Source organism: Lactuca sativa, chromosome 7, assembly GCF_002870075.4.
Source record: "Lactuca sativa cultivar Salinas chromosome 7, Lsat_Salinas_v11, whole genome shotgun sequence".
Taxonomy (NCBI): Eukaryota; Viridiplantae; Streptophyta; class Magnoliopsida; order Asterales; family Asteraceae; genus Lactuca; species Lactuca sativa.
Genome location: NC_056629.2, coordinates 68,724,622 through 68,742,138, shown reverse-complemented (window position 1 = coordinate 68,742,138; position 17,517 = coordinate 68,724,622). Strand labels below are relative to the sequence as shown.

Here is a 17,517-nt window from a genome sequence, read left to right as displayed (position 1 = left end):
ATAGATGAAAATTTTGCCGTTGACTTACTTTTCATTCTTTTTAGATCCAGTTTCAATGACTTCTATTTCTTCTCCTGGCGCTAATGGCAGCAGCTATGACGTTTTTCTAAGCTTTAGAGGCGAAGATACTCGTTATTCTTTTACCGATCATCTTTACAAAACATTAAAACAATCAAGAATTGATGCTTTTAGGGATAACGACGATATCAACAGGGGTGAAGAACTGAAGCCGGAGATCCAGAGAGCAATCAAAGAATCTAGGGCTTCAATAGTTGTGTTGTTAGAGAACTATGCAACTTCCTATTGGTGCCTGGACGAGCTTATGTTGATCCTCCAACAAAAAAGGGAGCACAATCATTACGTTCTACCTGTTTTTTATCACGTTGATCCTTCTGATGTGAGGAAACAAAATAAAACTTTTGCAATTGAAGTCAAAGCCTCTTCAAAGTGGACAGATCACAACGCCTTCGCCGGAATGGTGTTCATATTATTAAATACTATATCATTGTGGGCTCTCCATATGCACCAAAACGCGCCATAACAAATGCTAGTTAACATTTTCCTTTTTTTTCGAACAGTTCCTCCATCTAGCTGCAAAATCCAGAACCTCCATCATTATCATATAATAATTGCTATATTATTTTCAACATATCGTTTCTAATAATTTTATTATTTCCAAATAATCATTTTCATCAATTTTATTATTATCAAAATATTTTGTTCAATCTTATTATTTTCTTCTATTTCATAAGAGATATTTTTTTTCAAACTTATTATATTTGTTATATTACAGTGATATAAATATAATTATAAGAAATATATGAACTCAATAACACATCTAATAATTGTTGATGGATATAGATTAACTAATCTTCACCATACCCGATACAAACAACCATTTATTGAAAACTATCATTTATATCACTCTTACATCTTGTATATGTATGATGTATCGAATCATGATTGTTGGAATTTCATTCAATAATGAAGTATGTGCCACGGGTGGTTCCCCATTCAAGTCAAATCCAGCATGAGCATTGGCGTATTGGTTCCTCAATCTGGTAAGAACATTGGACTATTCGTTCCACGTTTAAGTCCATCTAGTATGAATATTGTCTTACTACTTCCTTATTTGAGACCATCAAGAATGAATTATGCCTAGTTGGTTCCCTATTCAATTTCACGATTAATGAACTATGCGTAGTCAATTTGGTTCGTGATTCAAGTATGAAGAACTGTATTTGTGAGGAACTTAAGTTTGATGCTAAACACTGTATACTGACTGTTTTTGTTCTTAATGAAGGTTTATTGATAATTGATGGATCCATTATCCCATCAACTTTCATAAAAACTAGATTTTCCATGATTCGTTTGATTCTTGAATATTTCTTTAAACTATAACATCCCAAGAATCATGATAAAATTTTTCATTTTAAAACCAAGAGCTTCAAACATCAAATAGTTCCAAAACATTCACAAGATACAATGTCAAATCATTAGAGTAATAATATCCAAAAAGGTGCGGAAAACATGAGGAGAGGATGTTGTGTCATCACGTCGGGCCCTTCCCTTTAGTACCAGAAATACCTGAAACCATAAACACAACCGTAAGCAAAAGGCTTAGTCAGTTCCTCAAGAGTACCACATACCAAACATACAGTTGGGCCCCGCCCTGGGGTATATTTCAACCCAATAAACAAGTATGGACCCCGCCTTGGGATATATTTCAACCTGAACATGCCATAATGGGCCCTGCCCTAGGGTGTATTTCAACCCGGCATACCATAGTGGGTCCCGCCCTAGGGTGTATTTCAACACGATCACAAAACACATATATATCACATAACAACTAGCAATATATATATATATATATATATATATATATATATATATATATATATATATATATATATATACAATCTAATAATGGGCCGATATTGGTGCCTTTGACCCATGCATATAATGAGGAGACTCGCCTCTAAATGAAGATAACTGAATTACACACTCGAGCTGCTGCTAACACGACTCCTCACTCTAAACATATCCCAAAATAACCCTTATTAACAATTAGGGTTATAACCCATAAACAATGGTCCAAATCATCCTTCATCAAATTAAGGGCAAAAGACCATTTTACTCTGTCCATACATAACCCAACTAATCAAGCCCAAAACCCAAGTGGCCTAAGGCCCAAAAATCGGTCCAATGGGCTACTGAGAGAACGCCCGGCGTCCACTATATGACACCTATCATCTCAACACCCAACATTCTCATGTTTACGCCTAGCATAAACCACTTAGTTCCAAATTCTAAACTAAGATCTTAATGGCTTAAGACCTAACGTCCAAACTTTAGATCCAAAAGTAACAAAATATCTAAACCCATAAAGTTGCAACCTTTATGACTTTACATGGCTACAAAAATCCCAACACTAAGATCATAACTCATATCATACTCTAAAACTCCAAAACTCTTGCATGGAAGAGTATCAAGGTCCAAGCTTGCATTTTTATGATCCTAAATATTCTAAAATGCTTGAAATGACAGCCCAATCCTCAGGAATGTTCAAAACTCACAAAGATCAAGATCTTGGGATAAAAGGGCATAAAAAAAAAAAAAGCTTAATCAAGACCTACAAAGAATCCATCAACATCTAAACTTTATACCTCCAGAAGATGTTCTAAGATGCAAATAGTCTAGATCCAAAAGTTTAAGAGCAACTCCACCACTGCAAGGGTCTTCCTTCTCCACCAAGAACACTAAAATGGCACCAAAATGACACTCCAAAGCTTTAAAACACTCATACACACTTAGGGTATCGAAATGAGGGCTAAGAGAAATGGAGGTTGGAGTTAAGACGGGTCTTGAGGCTCTAATGTCCTTTAAATAGGGTGCAAACCCTTAAAATTAGGGTTTTCCCTTCGCGTGCGGACACCTGGAATCATCATACAAACTCCTGGCAATCGTATGGGAACCCGCGTTCAACCTTTAAACGCCAATGCCTGGTGTGTGTAACCAAAAATGCAAAATTAATATAAACAAAGCCAAAATTCTAAATACCTGGAAACTGGCATTACATAAAACCTTTGCAGATCATGATCAAAATTAACATCACCACATTACATATATAGAAGGATCCATCAAGCTTTCTCCAAAAAGCATCAATTAAATCTAATGGATTAAGTAAACATGTAGTTAAAAAAGATAAAATATCGTTGAGTGATTACAAATATAAAAATTGTCAACTCAATCTGGAACATTAAACGAACATGCACATACATACAACGAAAATTCGTAAGCTCATAATGTTAAAAAAACATGTTCGTAATTGACAACGACATTATGAGGAGTCATCGGAAATCCTTTTGACAGATGAAGCTATTCTAATAATTTATCCATATCATGCTCTTTGAACTATAGTAAGGAATTATAAAAAAATATTTTTATATCTACAATAAAAAACAGATGAAGTTCTTCTAATAATTTATCTGTATCATGCTCTCTGAACTATAGTAAGGAATTATAAAAAAAATATTTTTATATCTACAATCAAAATTCAACTATCGATATTTAAGTCTTCTAGAATTGTCTATTAACTTTACTTTAGTTATTTATTAAGATTTATAATTATCGTTTAATATTAATTTACAAATTACAAAATTAACTAATAATGGATAAATGTAAATAAATAACAATCAACATGTACACTTTTAACAAACAAAAATACACTAAATTTTAAGATTTTTATAGCAAGGGGCAGAATAATTAGACTTTCCTGGGTTTTTCTAACAATTTAGCATGCTTGTCGCCTGAAAGGAAAGTCGAATTTCAAATTAATTTGATATCGGTCGCTACTTGTATCTCTCTCTCGATATTATGCTCATATGGAGATGCGTGAGTTAATGTCCCAACTCCAAAAATTACTCGACAGAGGCTTTATCCATCCGACTTCTACATCAGCGGGTGCACCAGTATTGTTCATTAAAATAAAGATGGGTAGATGTGAATGTGCATCGATTATGGCGAGCTCAAAAAAATCATGATCAAGAATCGGTACCCGTTACCATGGATTGATGATCTATTCGATCAACTTCAAGGGCTTGCTTAATTTTCAAAATTTGATCTTTATTCTAGTTATCACCAAGTCCACATAAAAAATAGTGACATCTAATGATGGAATTCGAAAACCGTTATGGTAACTACGAATTTTATGTGATGGCATTCGGTTTTACAAATGCTCTTTCTGTGTTTATGGATTTAATGAACTGAGCCATTTCTCAAAAGCTTGGTTATCATATTCATTGATGATATTCTTAATTATTCGACGGCCAGAAAAGAACATGAGAAAAATCTATGAGAAGTATTGGAAATCTTGAAAAGCAGGCAATTTTACGCCAAATTCTCAAATAGTGATTTCTGGTTACGATAATTTCAAGTGCCCTAAGATAAGGGATCACATAATCCTCCATTCTGCAAGATATCATGTGGACAACTGACATGGAACATAATCATTCTCATTGTCCAACAGTTTGTTTCCCGATTTCTGATTTTGTAATGACATAGAACTTAATTGAACACATTAATTCAGTCTTGACCGGGCCCGACACATAAGTAAACACCAAATCATCGAGGGGCCCAAGATATTGCTTTTCCCGTTAGGGCAAAAGGAACAGATAAACTTTGACTTATATGATGGTACTATTTACTCATCAAATTGTACACAACAATACGTTTTATAACATCAAGTTACTGATGCGTTTACGTATTATCAATGTACAACCAACTCGTAAACAACTCATATATAATTGTCTCATAATTACTCGTGATAAATTCCATGAAGTAATTCTATGAGCGTGAGTTTAATCTTATACTCAAATCCCCATTTTAAAAGCACTCGTGAACGTTGCAGCAAACCATTGTTATGTCTAAACCCTTAGACGATCTACAGTCCAATTCACGACAGTCTTGATTCACAACTTACTCCCAATGTATGATCGACTGTGGATGTTTTGAATAATCCAATTATTTGGGAAGTAAAACATGCAAAGATGAAACACAAGATAAATAATTTACAAAAGACAGCAAATAATACTCATAAATAAATCTCCATTACTTAATCATCAAATGTCAATTACATTTATTTATTATAAGTATCTAAATATCTATCTAATCACTAAAATTAATATCATCCTTCAGATTAATGCTCATGGCATGCTGAATGTGCTTAATCCTACTAAGACCCTTTGTGAGGGGATCGACATGATTTTCTTATGATGATAACCCTCTTAACGATGAGGTGTCCTTCTTCTACTCGATGTCTGATAAAATGATATTTTATGTCGATATGCCTAGATCTTCCATGATCTTTTGGTTCCTTGTTCAAGGCAACCGTTCCTTCATTATGGCAAAAAATGTTCATCGGCTCCTTAATGGCTGGCACAACTCCAAGGTCACAAATTAAATTCTTTAACCATATAGCCTCCTTTAATGCTTCGCTCGTAGCTATATACTCTGATTCACATCTTGAATCAGCTACAGTCTCTTGCTTGGAACTTTTCCACGTTACTGCTCCTCCATTAAGGGTAAACAGCGAGCCTGACTGAGAACGGAAGTTGTCTCTGTCTATCTGAAAACTGGCTTCGCTATACCCTGCAACTCTTTAGTCATCACTGCCACCAAGTACAAGGACCCAGTCCTTTGTCCTTCGTAGATACTTAAGAATGTTCTTAACCGCTATCCAATGAGCTTTACCTAGATTTCCCTGATATTGAATAACCGTGCTCAAAGTGAAAGCCACGTCAGGGCGAGTACATGTCATATCATACATGATTGATCCAACAACAGAAGCATATGTAACTCGACTCATCTTTGCTATCTCTGCATCCATACTCGGACTCTAAGTCTTACTCAACTTCGTATTACTCTGGATAGGAAACTATCCCTTCTTTGAATTCTCCATGTTAAAACGCTTTAGCACCTTATCCAAAAAAGTACTTTGACTAATCCCAATTAGTATTCTACTGTTGTTTCTCAAAATCCTTATTCCCAGAATATATGTAGCCTCTCCCAGATCCTTCATAGCGGAACACTTTCCAAGCCAGGACTTAACCTCCTGCAAAGTTGGAATGTCGTTTCCTATAAGTAATATGTCATGAAAATACAATACCAAGAAAGTGACTATACTCCCACTAGCTTTGACATATACACAAGACTCATCCTTGCTCCTAGAGAAGCCAAACTCTTTGACTTTCTCATCAAAGCAAAGATTCCATCTATGAGAAGCTTGTTTCAATCCATAGATTGATTTCTCAAGCTTACACACTCTATTGGGGGTATTTAGCATCAACAAAACCCTCTAGATGACTCATGTAAACATGCTCAGCCAACTTTCCATTAAGGAAAGCAGTTTTGACATCTATCTGCCTGATTTCATAATCATGAAACGTAGCTATGGCTAACATAACCCTAATAGATTTGATCTTAGCCACTGGTGAGAAGGTCTCATCATAGTCAACCCCTAGGGTTTGAGTAAAGCCCTTCGCAATCAATCGTGCCTTGAATGTGTGTACCTTTCCATCCATGTCGGTCTTCTTCTTGAAGATCCATTTGCATCTAACTGTCTTATGACCTGGTACATTATCAACCAAGTTCCAAACTTGATTGTCATACATGGACTGGATCTCGCTGTCCATTGCCTCTTTCCATTTAAAAGACTCAGGGCCCGCCATGGCTTCCTTGTAGTTAGAACGCTCATCCAAATTTACCATTGTACTATCACTGATAAACATATCACCATCTGTAGTAATATGGAAACCATAAGACTCTAGTGTCGTTTTAACTCGAGTGGAGCGCCTGAGAGGCAATGACTCGTCATTTGGTTCAACAAAATTTTCTTCCTCGGGTTGAGCACTAGTTTTAGAGGTTCCTTCATTGCTTGACTCTTAAATTTCTTCAAGACAATTGTGCACCCACTGTCATGTTTGTATATGAGCTCTCTCCGCGAAAGACTCATTGTCGTGCTACTAAGACCATGTTCTCACTAGGTCTATAGAACAAGTATCCAAAGGACTTTTGTGGATAGGCAATGAAAATACATCGCTCACTTCGAGGTTCAAGTTTATCGTGAGTCTATCTTCTAACAAAAGATTCACAACCCTAAACCTTGATATGTGGCAACGAGGGAACCTTCCATGTCCACATCTCGTGAGATGTTTTGGCAATCTTCTTCGTCGGGACTAGATTAAGAATATGGGTGACAATATGTAAGGCATACCCACATAATGATATTGGAAGTGAAGCTCGACTCATCATGGAACGAACCATGTCCAACAAGGTTCGATTACGCCTCTCAGCCACACCATTAAGTTGTGGTGTCCTAGGAGGTATCAATTGTGAAACAATTCCATATTCCTTGAGGTAGTTGTGGAACTTGATACTAACATATTCACCACCCCTATCGGATATGAGCATCTTGATCTTCCTGCCCAATTGATTTTCAACTTCATGTTTAAATTCTTTTAACTTTTCAAAGGTCTCTGACTTATGCTTGATTAAGTAGATATATCCATATCTGCTATAATCATCGATAAAAGTCACATAAAATCGATTTGCATCCCTTGTGGTGGATTTGAAGGGTACACACACATCCGTGTGTATGAGATCAAATAATCCCTCACCTCTTTCACATGAACCCGTGAAAGGTGATTTAGTCATCTTTACAAGAAAACAAGATTCGTGTGTATCATTTGACCTTAATTCAAATGATTCCAACACTCCATCCTTTTGGAGTTAGGCAATGTGCTTCTTGTTGACATGTCAAATACGACAATTCCACAAGCATGCTTTGTCTAAACCATTAGACGCATCAATTTGCAACATGCTATTTCTTAAATTGTCTATAACAGTCATAGTTTCATATACACCATCACAAGGTAATGCTTCAAAATAAAATACACCATTACAATAGGCATTAATCAAACCATTTTCATTATTAAAAGAATATCTAAAACCTTGGCTGTACAAACCATGAAATGAAATAATATTCCTTGTCATTTCTGACGAGTAGCAACAATTATTTAAATATAAACTTAACCCTTTACTAAGAACTAAAGAGTTAATCCCAATCTTGGTAATAGGTGATGATCTCCTATTTCCCATAACTAGGTTTATCTTCCCATGCTCCACATCCTCACTTCTTCTTAGTCCCTGCAAGTCAGAGCAAATGTGAAAACCACATCCTATATCAAGGACCCAAGAATTAGAATGCGATGAGTTTTTTGATTGAATAGTGTAAACACCTATCGAGGTTGACTTGATCTTGACATCCTTTATATCTTGCAGGTACTTGGGGCAGCTTCTCTTCCAATTCCCTTTGTCATGGTAGTAGAAGCAGGCAGCCTCTTTTGGACCAGAGGAGGGGGCTTCAAAACTAGACTTTCCCTTCCAGTTCTGTTTCGAGGGAGGGGGCTTCATACCTTTCTTGACATGCTCTTTGATGGTAATTCTCCATCAAGTCCTTTTACATCTCATAAGGCCAATAGTCCTTATAAAACCATTGTAACTCAGGAGTCATAGTTGCCACCATGATACACGACACTTTGGTCACGTCTTTACAGTGGGCCCTATACTTAGCTATTTCTTCAGGAGTAGCTTTTGTTTCATCTATCTCATTCAGCTCTTTGTTGAGGACATATTCCTTGACCTCGAATCGCAAGGCCATCCTAATGCTTCACATCCAATCATTAAAGTTGGAGCCATCGAATGTGACCTTGGTACAAATGCTCAAGAGCGAGAAGGTGTTCGAGGTGCTGTTATTGGAGGAACCAGAAGCATTTTTGGAAGTTGACATCTGCAAAAGAAGAAATAATTTTTTTTGATTAAATAAGGAAATCCTTAATATAACACCCAAATGAAATGTTAAGTCTAGGACCCAACATAATAATTCACAATTTAGAAAAGGGATTCCGTAATCCAATCGAAAATTATTTGAAGGTACGTATATGATGATTTACCAATTTCATCAAGAAAAACGAAATTTAAAAGAATTACATTTTTAAATGAAATTCCTAGATCTTTTGAGATTCATTGAACTATTCAATGGCATGTTTAATCTCGATTATGCCCTTTCCATTTGTGACTGGGATACCGAGGATCACAAACTAGGTGTGAATAACCATGCAAATTAGCTTGGTACTCTCAATGTCATTTACCACCTAATCAATGTACCGATTAACCACACACGCTCCATTGATCAATGATAATTTACGAGCTACCCATTTCCACCCTTTATTTGTACATATTAGTGTGTTGGTTAACCACATACGCTCCACTAACGACTTTTATAGAGTGTAATTTGCAATATCATGGATTAACATCAAATTCACATTTTCCTAAAGTAATTAGGATTGAGAATTTTATGAAAATGTTTAGTTACTTTATTTACTTCCTTATACTTATTAATGAGAGTTTAATATCCTATCAAACCCATTCCACTAACGACCCTCCACTAGTCAAGGGTGCGGTGGGTAAGAATGGATACCCAATGGTGGTCATTTTATAAGCCGCTTCCTTAAACACCCCTTATAAACTTGCTTCGTGAATGAGGCCTACTAACGGTAAGACTGGCCTTTTCTTATATATATATATATATATATATATATATATATATATATATATATATATATATATATATATATACATATAAAGGGTGTATTTTAAACATTTAAAATACTAGGGTTCTAGAATTTAAGTTTTCAAAATTAAACTATTTAATTAAATTTTAAATTCCAAAACTAAGGGGGTATTTTTAAAACTTTTCAAAAATAATAGGTTAAAATTTTTAAATAATAAAGTTAATAAATTAATTTTATCTTTATCTTAAAAATTTAACCAAATCATAACTTTTGATAAGGATATCCAACTACCTTTTTTCAAAGATTCGATTTTAACTAGAAAAAACAAATTAAGGTAATTTTCCTAATCAAGCCAAGATTATCAAAATCGAAAAATCAAGGATCTAACCAGCCAACTCGTCGAGTCTGAGCAAGACACTCGTCGAGTTGGGCTAACTCGTCTAGTTCCAAACATGAACTCGTTGAATTCAATGAACAGAATGACGATTCTGCTCCCTTCTCCTATGGCTGATTCGCAATTGCATCAAGTTCAACTGAAAAGCATCCAAGGCTCTGATACCACTGATGGGTTATGAGCTTAGCTACAAATCATATGTGTTCATGCAACCCTAAGATTAAGGATCTAGGTTTTCACTAGTTGAATATGCAAACTTGAATATCAAAGAGAAAACCCTAGGAAGCTAGTACATAATTCAAAATCTATACAAAATAGGGTTTAGATGTGTACCTTACTTGTTATGTAGTAATAACAAGAAAACCTTGTAGGTCTTGAACTCTTGAAAGCAAGTCAAATACGACACCTCTAATGGCTTACAAACACTCTTTTCAAGAGGATGAGAGGAGGGAATTCTCTTAGAAATTCGGCTCTACTAGGGTTAGGTGCAAGTGGTCGAAAATCCCAGGGCTTAGCCTCCTTATATACTGCAGGTTTGCTTAATCCCAAAGCTAGGGTTTGCAGGAGGAAACCCAAATTTCCTGCTTAAGGCTTAAGCAACCCATGGACTCCACTTCTAGAAGGCATTGGACACAAACTTATATGGCCACCCTATAATTTTTGTCCACTCCTATCCAATGGGTCCAAGAGCCCAGTTTCACAACTATCAATGATTTGCAAAACAACCCCTGTACTTTTAATTAATCCTAAAATTAGTTCCAATAATTTTGATTAAATATTAATTAAAGAACATGATTTCTAATTAATATATTATTTTCATAACATATTAATAAATCATTTATATCAATTTATTATTCCAAATAATAAATTCAACTTCACTCCAAAAATCATCATGTCAAGTTGCAAGAGTAAAGGCAACCCAAAAGGACATGTGCTTCTATTAATTCAAGTATATAACAATTATATTTATGGGCTTAGACACCTAATCCAACAATTAGACATGCTGTGAATAGAGGTAGAAGGAACCGAGGAGTGAAGGAAGCAATGAAAGGTGGATTTAGGGTCATCTTAGGTTTCAAGGAAAGTGTAGGACATGGCTGCATCTATTGTCATGGAACTTAATGTAAAGACATTTTCATCAAACTTAACATGAAGAGAGATAACAATGTTGCTGGTGTGAAGATCGAGACAACAATATGCTTTGAAATGTGATGGATACCCTAGGAAAATACATGGAGTAAATCTTGGTGATAGTTTGCCAGGAGCATTGTTGTGAGGAAAACAAAGGCAACCGAATACTCAAGGTGCGAGTAAGAAGGTGGATTTGCAAATAGATTTGATACGGGGATATGTTGTTCAGGGCAATAGAGGGAGTGATGTTAAGGAGATAAGTATCCACGTTGAGTGCCTATGCCAGGTAAATAGTGGAGGCAAGCTTGAAAAGGAAGGGTAAAAATGTACTTGTTTATAGTACGAATCATACGCTCAGACTTCCTGTTTTGTTAAGAGGTATGGGGGACATAAAAAGTGTATTTGAATTCCATGGGAATCACATAGGTGGTGGAACTGGGTATTGTTATACTCACCATCATTATTACATTGATGGGATTTAATTTTACATTTAAATTGATTTTGAACATATGTCCAAAAGATAGAAATTTTTTAGAAGACCTCAAATTTAGCTTTTAGCGGATAAACCCAGAGATAATGAGAATATTGATCAATAAATAACACATAATATTTAAGTCTAGAGTTGCTAATAATAGGAGATGTTCAAACATCATAATGAATAACTTGAAAAGGAAAAGAAGCAACGGTATCAAATAATTAAAAGGTAGGCACACATGTTTTCCTAACTGACATGATAAACATAAGCTTGGAAACTTATTTTATTTACACGAAATCAACATTTTGAGAAATTAAATGTTGAAATACACCATTACCAGGGTAATTAAGATGTTGATGTCAGGTGCTAACTAAGACAAGAGTTGAGGAGACTGGAGTGCGGTAGGATATAGATTGCTAGTGTTGTCAGATCACAGGAGGGTTTTCCGAGTTTGAAGATCCCTTATAAAAAAAACCCAAAGGGATTGAATTCACTAGAGCATTTTTTTTATCAATGTTAAAGTTTTGAACAAAGATTAAATTTTTGATAATTTGAGGAGTAATAAGAATATTTTTAAGAACAAGAGGATGATACAAATTATTTTGAGGAATAATGGAATGTACCGAGGTACTAACATGGATTTTAGATCCATTATCGACTAAAAGCGAAGGTGAAATAAAGAATTTATCGTTAAGGAAACAAAGTATGCGTATACATCTGAATGAAGATGTGTAGCCGCTCTGGTATACACGTTCCACCCATTGTTGGAAGGATATGTCTGTAGTCTTCAACATTTTGGGCAAGGTTTTAGCTTGATTTGGGCTCGCTGAACTGGGATGTTGGAACTATTAATGTATATTGTGTATCTTTCCTTGTATTTTATTGTAGACCATTAGTTAGTTTGTTTATATCAATTGATAAAGCCATTGTATATTGTATTTATACTTCTTTTATTAATGAAATCTTGATGAGAAACATTTTTGTTGGATTAGTGTCTAAGTCCATAACTATTTTGGTTTGTAGTTGATCCGATTATGAGCATGGTCCTTTTGGGTTACCTTCATCATGGCAATATGTAGGATGAATTAAGGAGAGAAAGGTTTAAATATGATTTATTAATATATTATGAGAATAATATATTAAAAGAGAAATCATATTGTTGGATTAATATTAGTCAAGAATTAATTGATAATTAATTTTGTGGCTAAAAGAGATTAATTAAATATAGGGGACTGGACTGCAATTATTGGATAATTGAGTTGTTGGGCTAAGGAATGCTAAAGGAACAAGCAGTGAACGAAATTATGATGGGAGCACATCATATTTTCGTCCATGGCCTTATCCGAGAAGGTTCCATGCCCTGCTTAAAGTTTAAGCTATCCATTAGGGTTTTGACTGAAATCCTAGCAGCCCACACAAGTATATAAAGAACCCCTTAGGCCCCAAAAATGTGGTGAACTAAATCCTTAGGGTTTCTAGACGTTTTTGGGTGCCTCCTCTCTTCTCCTTCTTCATCTAGTTGCTTAGTGGTGTTTGTGACTCCATTAGAGGTGAAACACTTGAGGCACTAAGCTTTCTGAAGCCAATCAAAGCAAGGAATTGATTGTTATTACAATATAACAATCAAAGGTAATTACTAAACCCTTATTTCATTTTTATATGATAGATCTAGGGTTTATAGCTTTGGATATTCAATTGCATGTTCATTAGACAAACTAGATCCAAAAGCTATTAGGGTTTGCATGTACACCATAGGAATGATGTTCTGCTCGAAACCCATCAACATTCATCAAACATGGCATCAGAATTTTTATGATCTTGGATCCCTCCCAGCCGGCCCTACTCTTTTTTATATGCATTCATGTCAAATCCAATGTACCCCTTATACTAGAACTCAATAAATTGAACTATGATGCACGACTTGAACTCTTCCTCACTCATTTTTGTGCATATGGTGTTCATGGCTACCTTGATAGCTCCATTAAACCTAAAGACTCAGCCGATGCAGATTGGGACAACCTCGATAATCTGGTGAAATCTTGGCTCTATGGATCTATGACGTACTCTCTCCTTACCATGATCCTCAAATTGCACCACTACTCATTCCATCTAGACCGCCCTTGAAGCACTTTTGGGAAAACAAGAATTCATGATCCATCAAATTACACAATGAACTTCGTGCTTTGGTTCACAACGATCGTTCTATAACCGATTACTGTCAGAAAATGAAGGCAATTGTTGATTTGGTTGGCAATATTGATGTCTCGATCCTAGAGAAACCCTTGGTTACCTACATGCTCAATGGTCTCACCCCAAAGTTCAAGAACATTTCCATGCTTATCCACTACAAAGATCCACTTCCTTCTTTCCTTGAGGATCGATCTACCCTAGTCTCCGAAGAGTTATGTGTAAACTGAAATCACTCCTCTTCTCCTACTTATTGTGATCATGGTTCTGTCCCTCAAGTGTTCATTGCCAATAACACCAGACCTGATTCTTGACGTCCCCACCAAAATTGATCGTCCTCCAGTCGGCATATCGGAGAATCCTCTTTCAAGTCATTCCCAATTTTCTGTCTTCATCCGTATTTGGCGACTGTTTCTTGGAAAGTTTAATATGACTTCCCAATGGTGTACTTCTTCGTTTTTCATCAGTCATGCTAAACTTCTTTAGAACCTTTTGGATATATTTTTTCTTTGAAAGCTTCAAACTTCCAGCAACTCTCTCTTTGACTATGCTCATCCTGAGAATTTGTTTCACAACTCCCATGTCCTTCATTTGAAACTCTTTGGAGAGATGCTGCTTTAGTCTATTGATTTCCTGTAAGTCTGACCCAACGATGTGTTGGATTAATGTCTAAGTCCATAACTATATTTGGTATGTACTTGACCGACCCGACATAGTCCATTTAGGTTGCACTTCACCGACACAATTTATATGGATAATCTTTTGAGAATAGTATATTAATATTTTATAAGTTCTAATATATTAATATGGAATCATATTATTTTAATTAGTATTGATCAATAATTAATTTAGAATTAGTTAAGTGATCAAAATGAACTAATTAAATATGGACTCTTAGATATATGTGTGTGGTGGGCCAAGTTCATTTAGGGTGGGCTAAGCTTTCATGGATAGTCCATGGAGTGTTTAACCCTTGGATCATATGAAATGAAAGGTCATGGGTTTAACCCTAGTCTCCACACTATATAAAGATGCCATTGGTTGGTGAAATGGGCACTAGTGTGGGTACACTAAGAGGGTTAGTCGATTTCACTAGAGAGAACCAAAGTATCCATATTCTCAAAGTTTTCCAAAGTGTTTTGGTGATTTCTGATTCCACTTGAGGCTTCCACACTATTGGGGCTAAGCTCTTAAAGCTTGAAGACATCAAGCTACACCAAAAGGTATGTCATCTAACTAGTCTTTGTAGTATAGTTGCCTCATAGTATGCTAGTTAGGATTAAAGCCTTGGAAAGTTCTTATTTGCATGTATAATAGAGAAAACATAGATCCAAGGTTTATAGGGTTGCATGTACACCATAGGAGTGTTAGAATGCTCAAAACCCAACACAATGAACATATCATCAACATATAATAAATGAATAATGTAAGAGGATCTAAACTTCTTCAGATAACACCGATGGTCCATCTCACATCTCCTGTACCCAATTTTCTGCATGAAGCTATCAAACTTTAAATGCGACTTCCTTGGGGCTTATTTTAGTCCATATAAACTCTTCTTTAGTTTAAACACCATATTCTCCTTACCCTTCACCAGGAAACCTTTTGGTTGGTATATGTAAATATCTTCCTCAAGGTCATTATGTAAGAATGTAACATTAACATCCCGTTGTTCTAGATGTAAATTTCCAGCAGCCACAATACTCAAGACCAATTGAATAATAGTCATCTTCACAACTGGTGAGAAGATTTCATTGTAATCAACCCCCTCCTTCTGTTGGAAACCCTTTACAACTAGTCTGACTTTATACCTCTTATTTCCATCAACTCCATCCTTGATTCTGAATACCCATTTACTTTGCAAAGCTCTGTTTACAGCTGGTAATTTGACCAAGGACCAGGTATGGTTCTTGTCAAATGAATCCAACTCCTCATTCATGGATTTCTTCCATTTTATATAACTTTAGCACCTCAACATAAGATTCTAGCTCTCCATTTAATTTTAGTAATAGGTAACTAACTGATGGAGAATATTTGCTAGTGGGTCTTCGTCTCTGGTCAATCTTCTTAGATTACGAGTTTCAATATGTCTGATTTGGAGCTTCGTTTTCTGACCGGTTTCGGATTTTGGTTTCTAGGTCTTCATCATCTTCAGAACTCTCACTGACTTCATTATTTAATGTCATTTTAGTACTCCTATTTTTTCCTGAGCCTTCACCTATTTCAGGATGTAAAACATCAGCATCTGTCAATTCTTCGAACACTGTCTTCTGAATTTGTTTGCTCTTTCTTGGAGCTATAGCTAAATCATCTTTATAGAGAACATCTTCATTAAAAGTGACATCTCTACTCATCATCACTGTCATGGTTTGGTTATACCATCATCTATAACTCATATCATCCAGCCTATACCCGATAAATATACACTTCTTAGCTTTACTTCAAGTTTGTCTTTTTCTGCATATTTAACCTTCACATAAGCATTACAACCAAATACATTAAGGTGAGATAGAGATATTTCCCTTTTATTTGATACTTGTTCTGGAAAAATAAACCCAATGGGGGACCAAGGGTCCATGGTTTATAAGGTAAGCAGCTGTGCTCATTGCGTCTGCATAGAATATTTTTGGCATCCCTGCATGTAACCTCATGCTTTTAGCTCTATCGTTTAATGTTCTGTTCATCCTTTCCACAAAACTGTTTTGTTGAGGTGTTTCTTGAATAGACTTTAATGTCCTAACTCTGTGTTTTGCACAGTAATTGGTAAACTCCTTGTTGCTGTATTCACCCCTATTATCGGAAGTTAGACATTTTATCCTCAGATTTGTCTCGTTCTCACAATAGTTTTGAACCTTTTAAAAGTACAGAAAAGGTTAGATTTATTTTTCAGAAAGTAAACCCATATCTTTCTCGTTCCATCATCTATAAAGGTAACGTACTACTAGGAACTTCTTGTTGATGAAACTGGTGTGGGACCAAAGACCTCAGAGTATATCAGCTCAAGCTTCTCTGATTTTGGTGGTTGACCTATCTTCATGAAAGTAAATCCTTTTTGTTTACTGAATACAAATGGTTCACATAATGCGACCCTCACATTCTTTAGTTCTGGGATCCTGCCCTTTGAAGCAAGAATCTGCATTCTCTTCTCACTCACATGGCCAAGTATTTGGTGCCATAAAGTAGAGGACTCCCTATCTCCAATAGTTGCATTTTCTTCTCCTAAGGTCAACTCCACCATATATAGAGTACCATTCTTATTTCCTTGAGCAATGACCAAGTTTCCTTTAATAACCTTCCATTTACATTTTGCAAACTTTACATCATATCCCTCTTCATCCATCTGTCCCACAAGATCAACATTTTGTTCAGATCAGAAATGTATTTGACATCCTTCAAAATCTGGGTAGTACCCATTGATGTTCTTAAAGCTACATCTCTGATACCAGTGATCTTCATAGTTTTACCATCAACTAGATGAACAGTACCATTGTAAGGTTTGACATTGCTCATGATTTCTTTGTTGTGGAAAGCATGAAACGATGCTCCAGAATCCATCACCCAAGACTTGACTGAATTTTCTATACAACAAATCAGTGCATCATCATAGTCTTCAGCTGCATTCATCTACTTCTTGCCATTATCTGCAGGAGGTTTAGGGCATTTATTTATTTATGAAATGTCCTGATTCATTACAGTTC

At 35.7% G+C, this 17,517-nt stretch overlaps 1 protein-coding gene across 1 annotated transcript; it reads left to right on the top strand.

Annotated features, from left to right (window-relative positions):
- Window positions 1-4: 4 nt before the first annotated feature.
- LOC111879781 (toll/interleukin-1 receptor-like protein) lies at window positions 5-541 on the top strand. The gene has a single exon (XM_023876207.2). It carries the CDS (start codon window positions 5-7, stop codon window positions 539-541), a length of 537 nt encoding a protein of 178 aa, XP_023731975.2.
- Window positions 542-17,517: the final 16,976 nt, after the last annotated feature.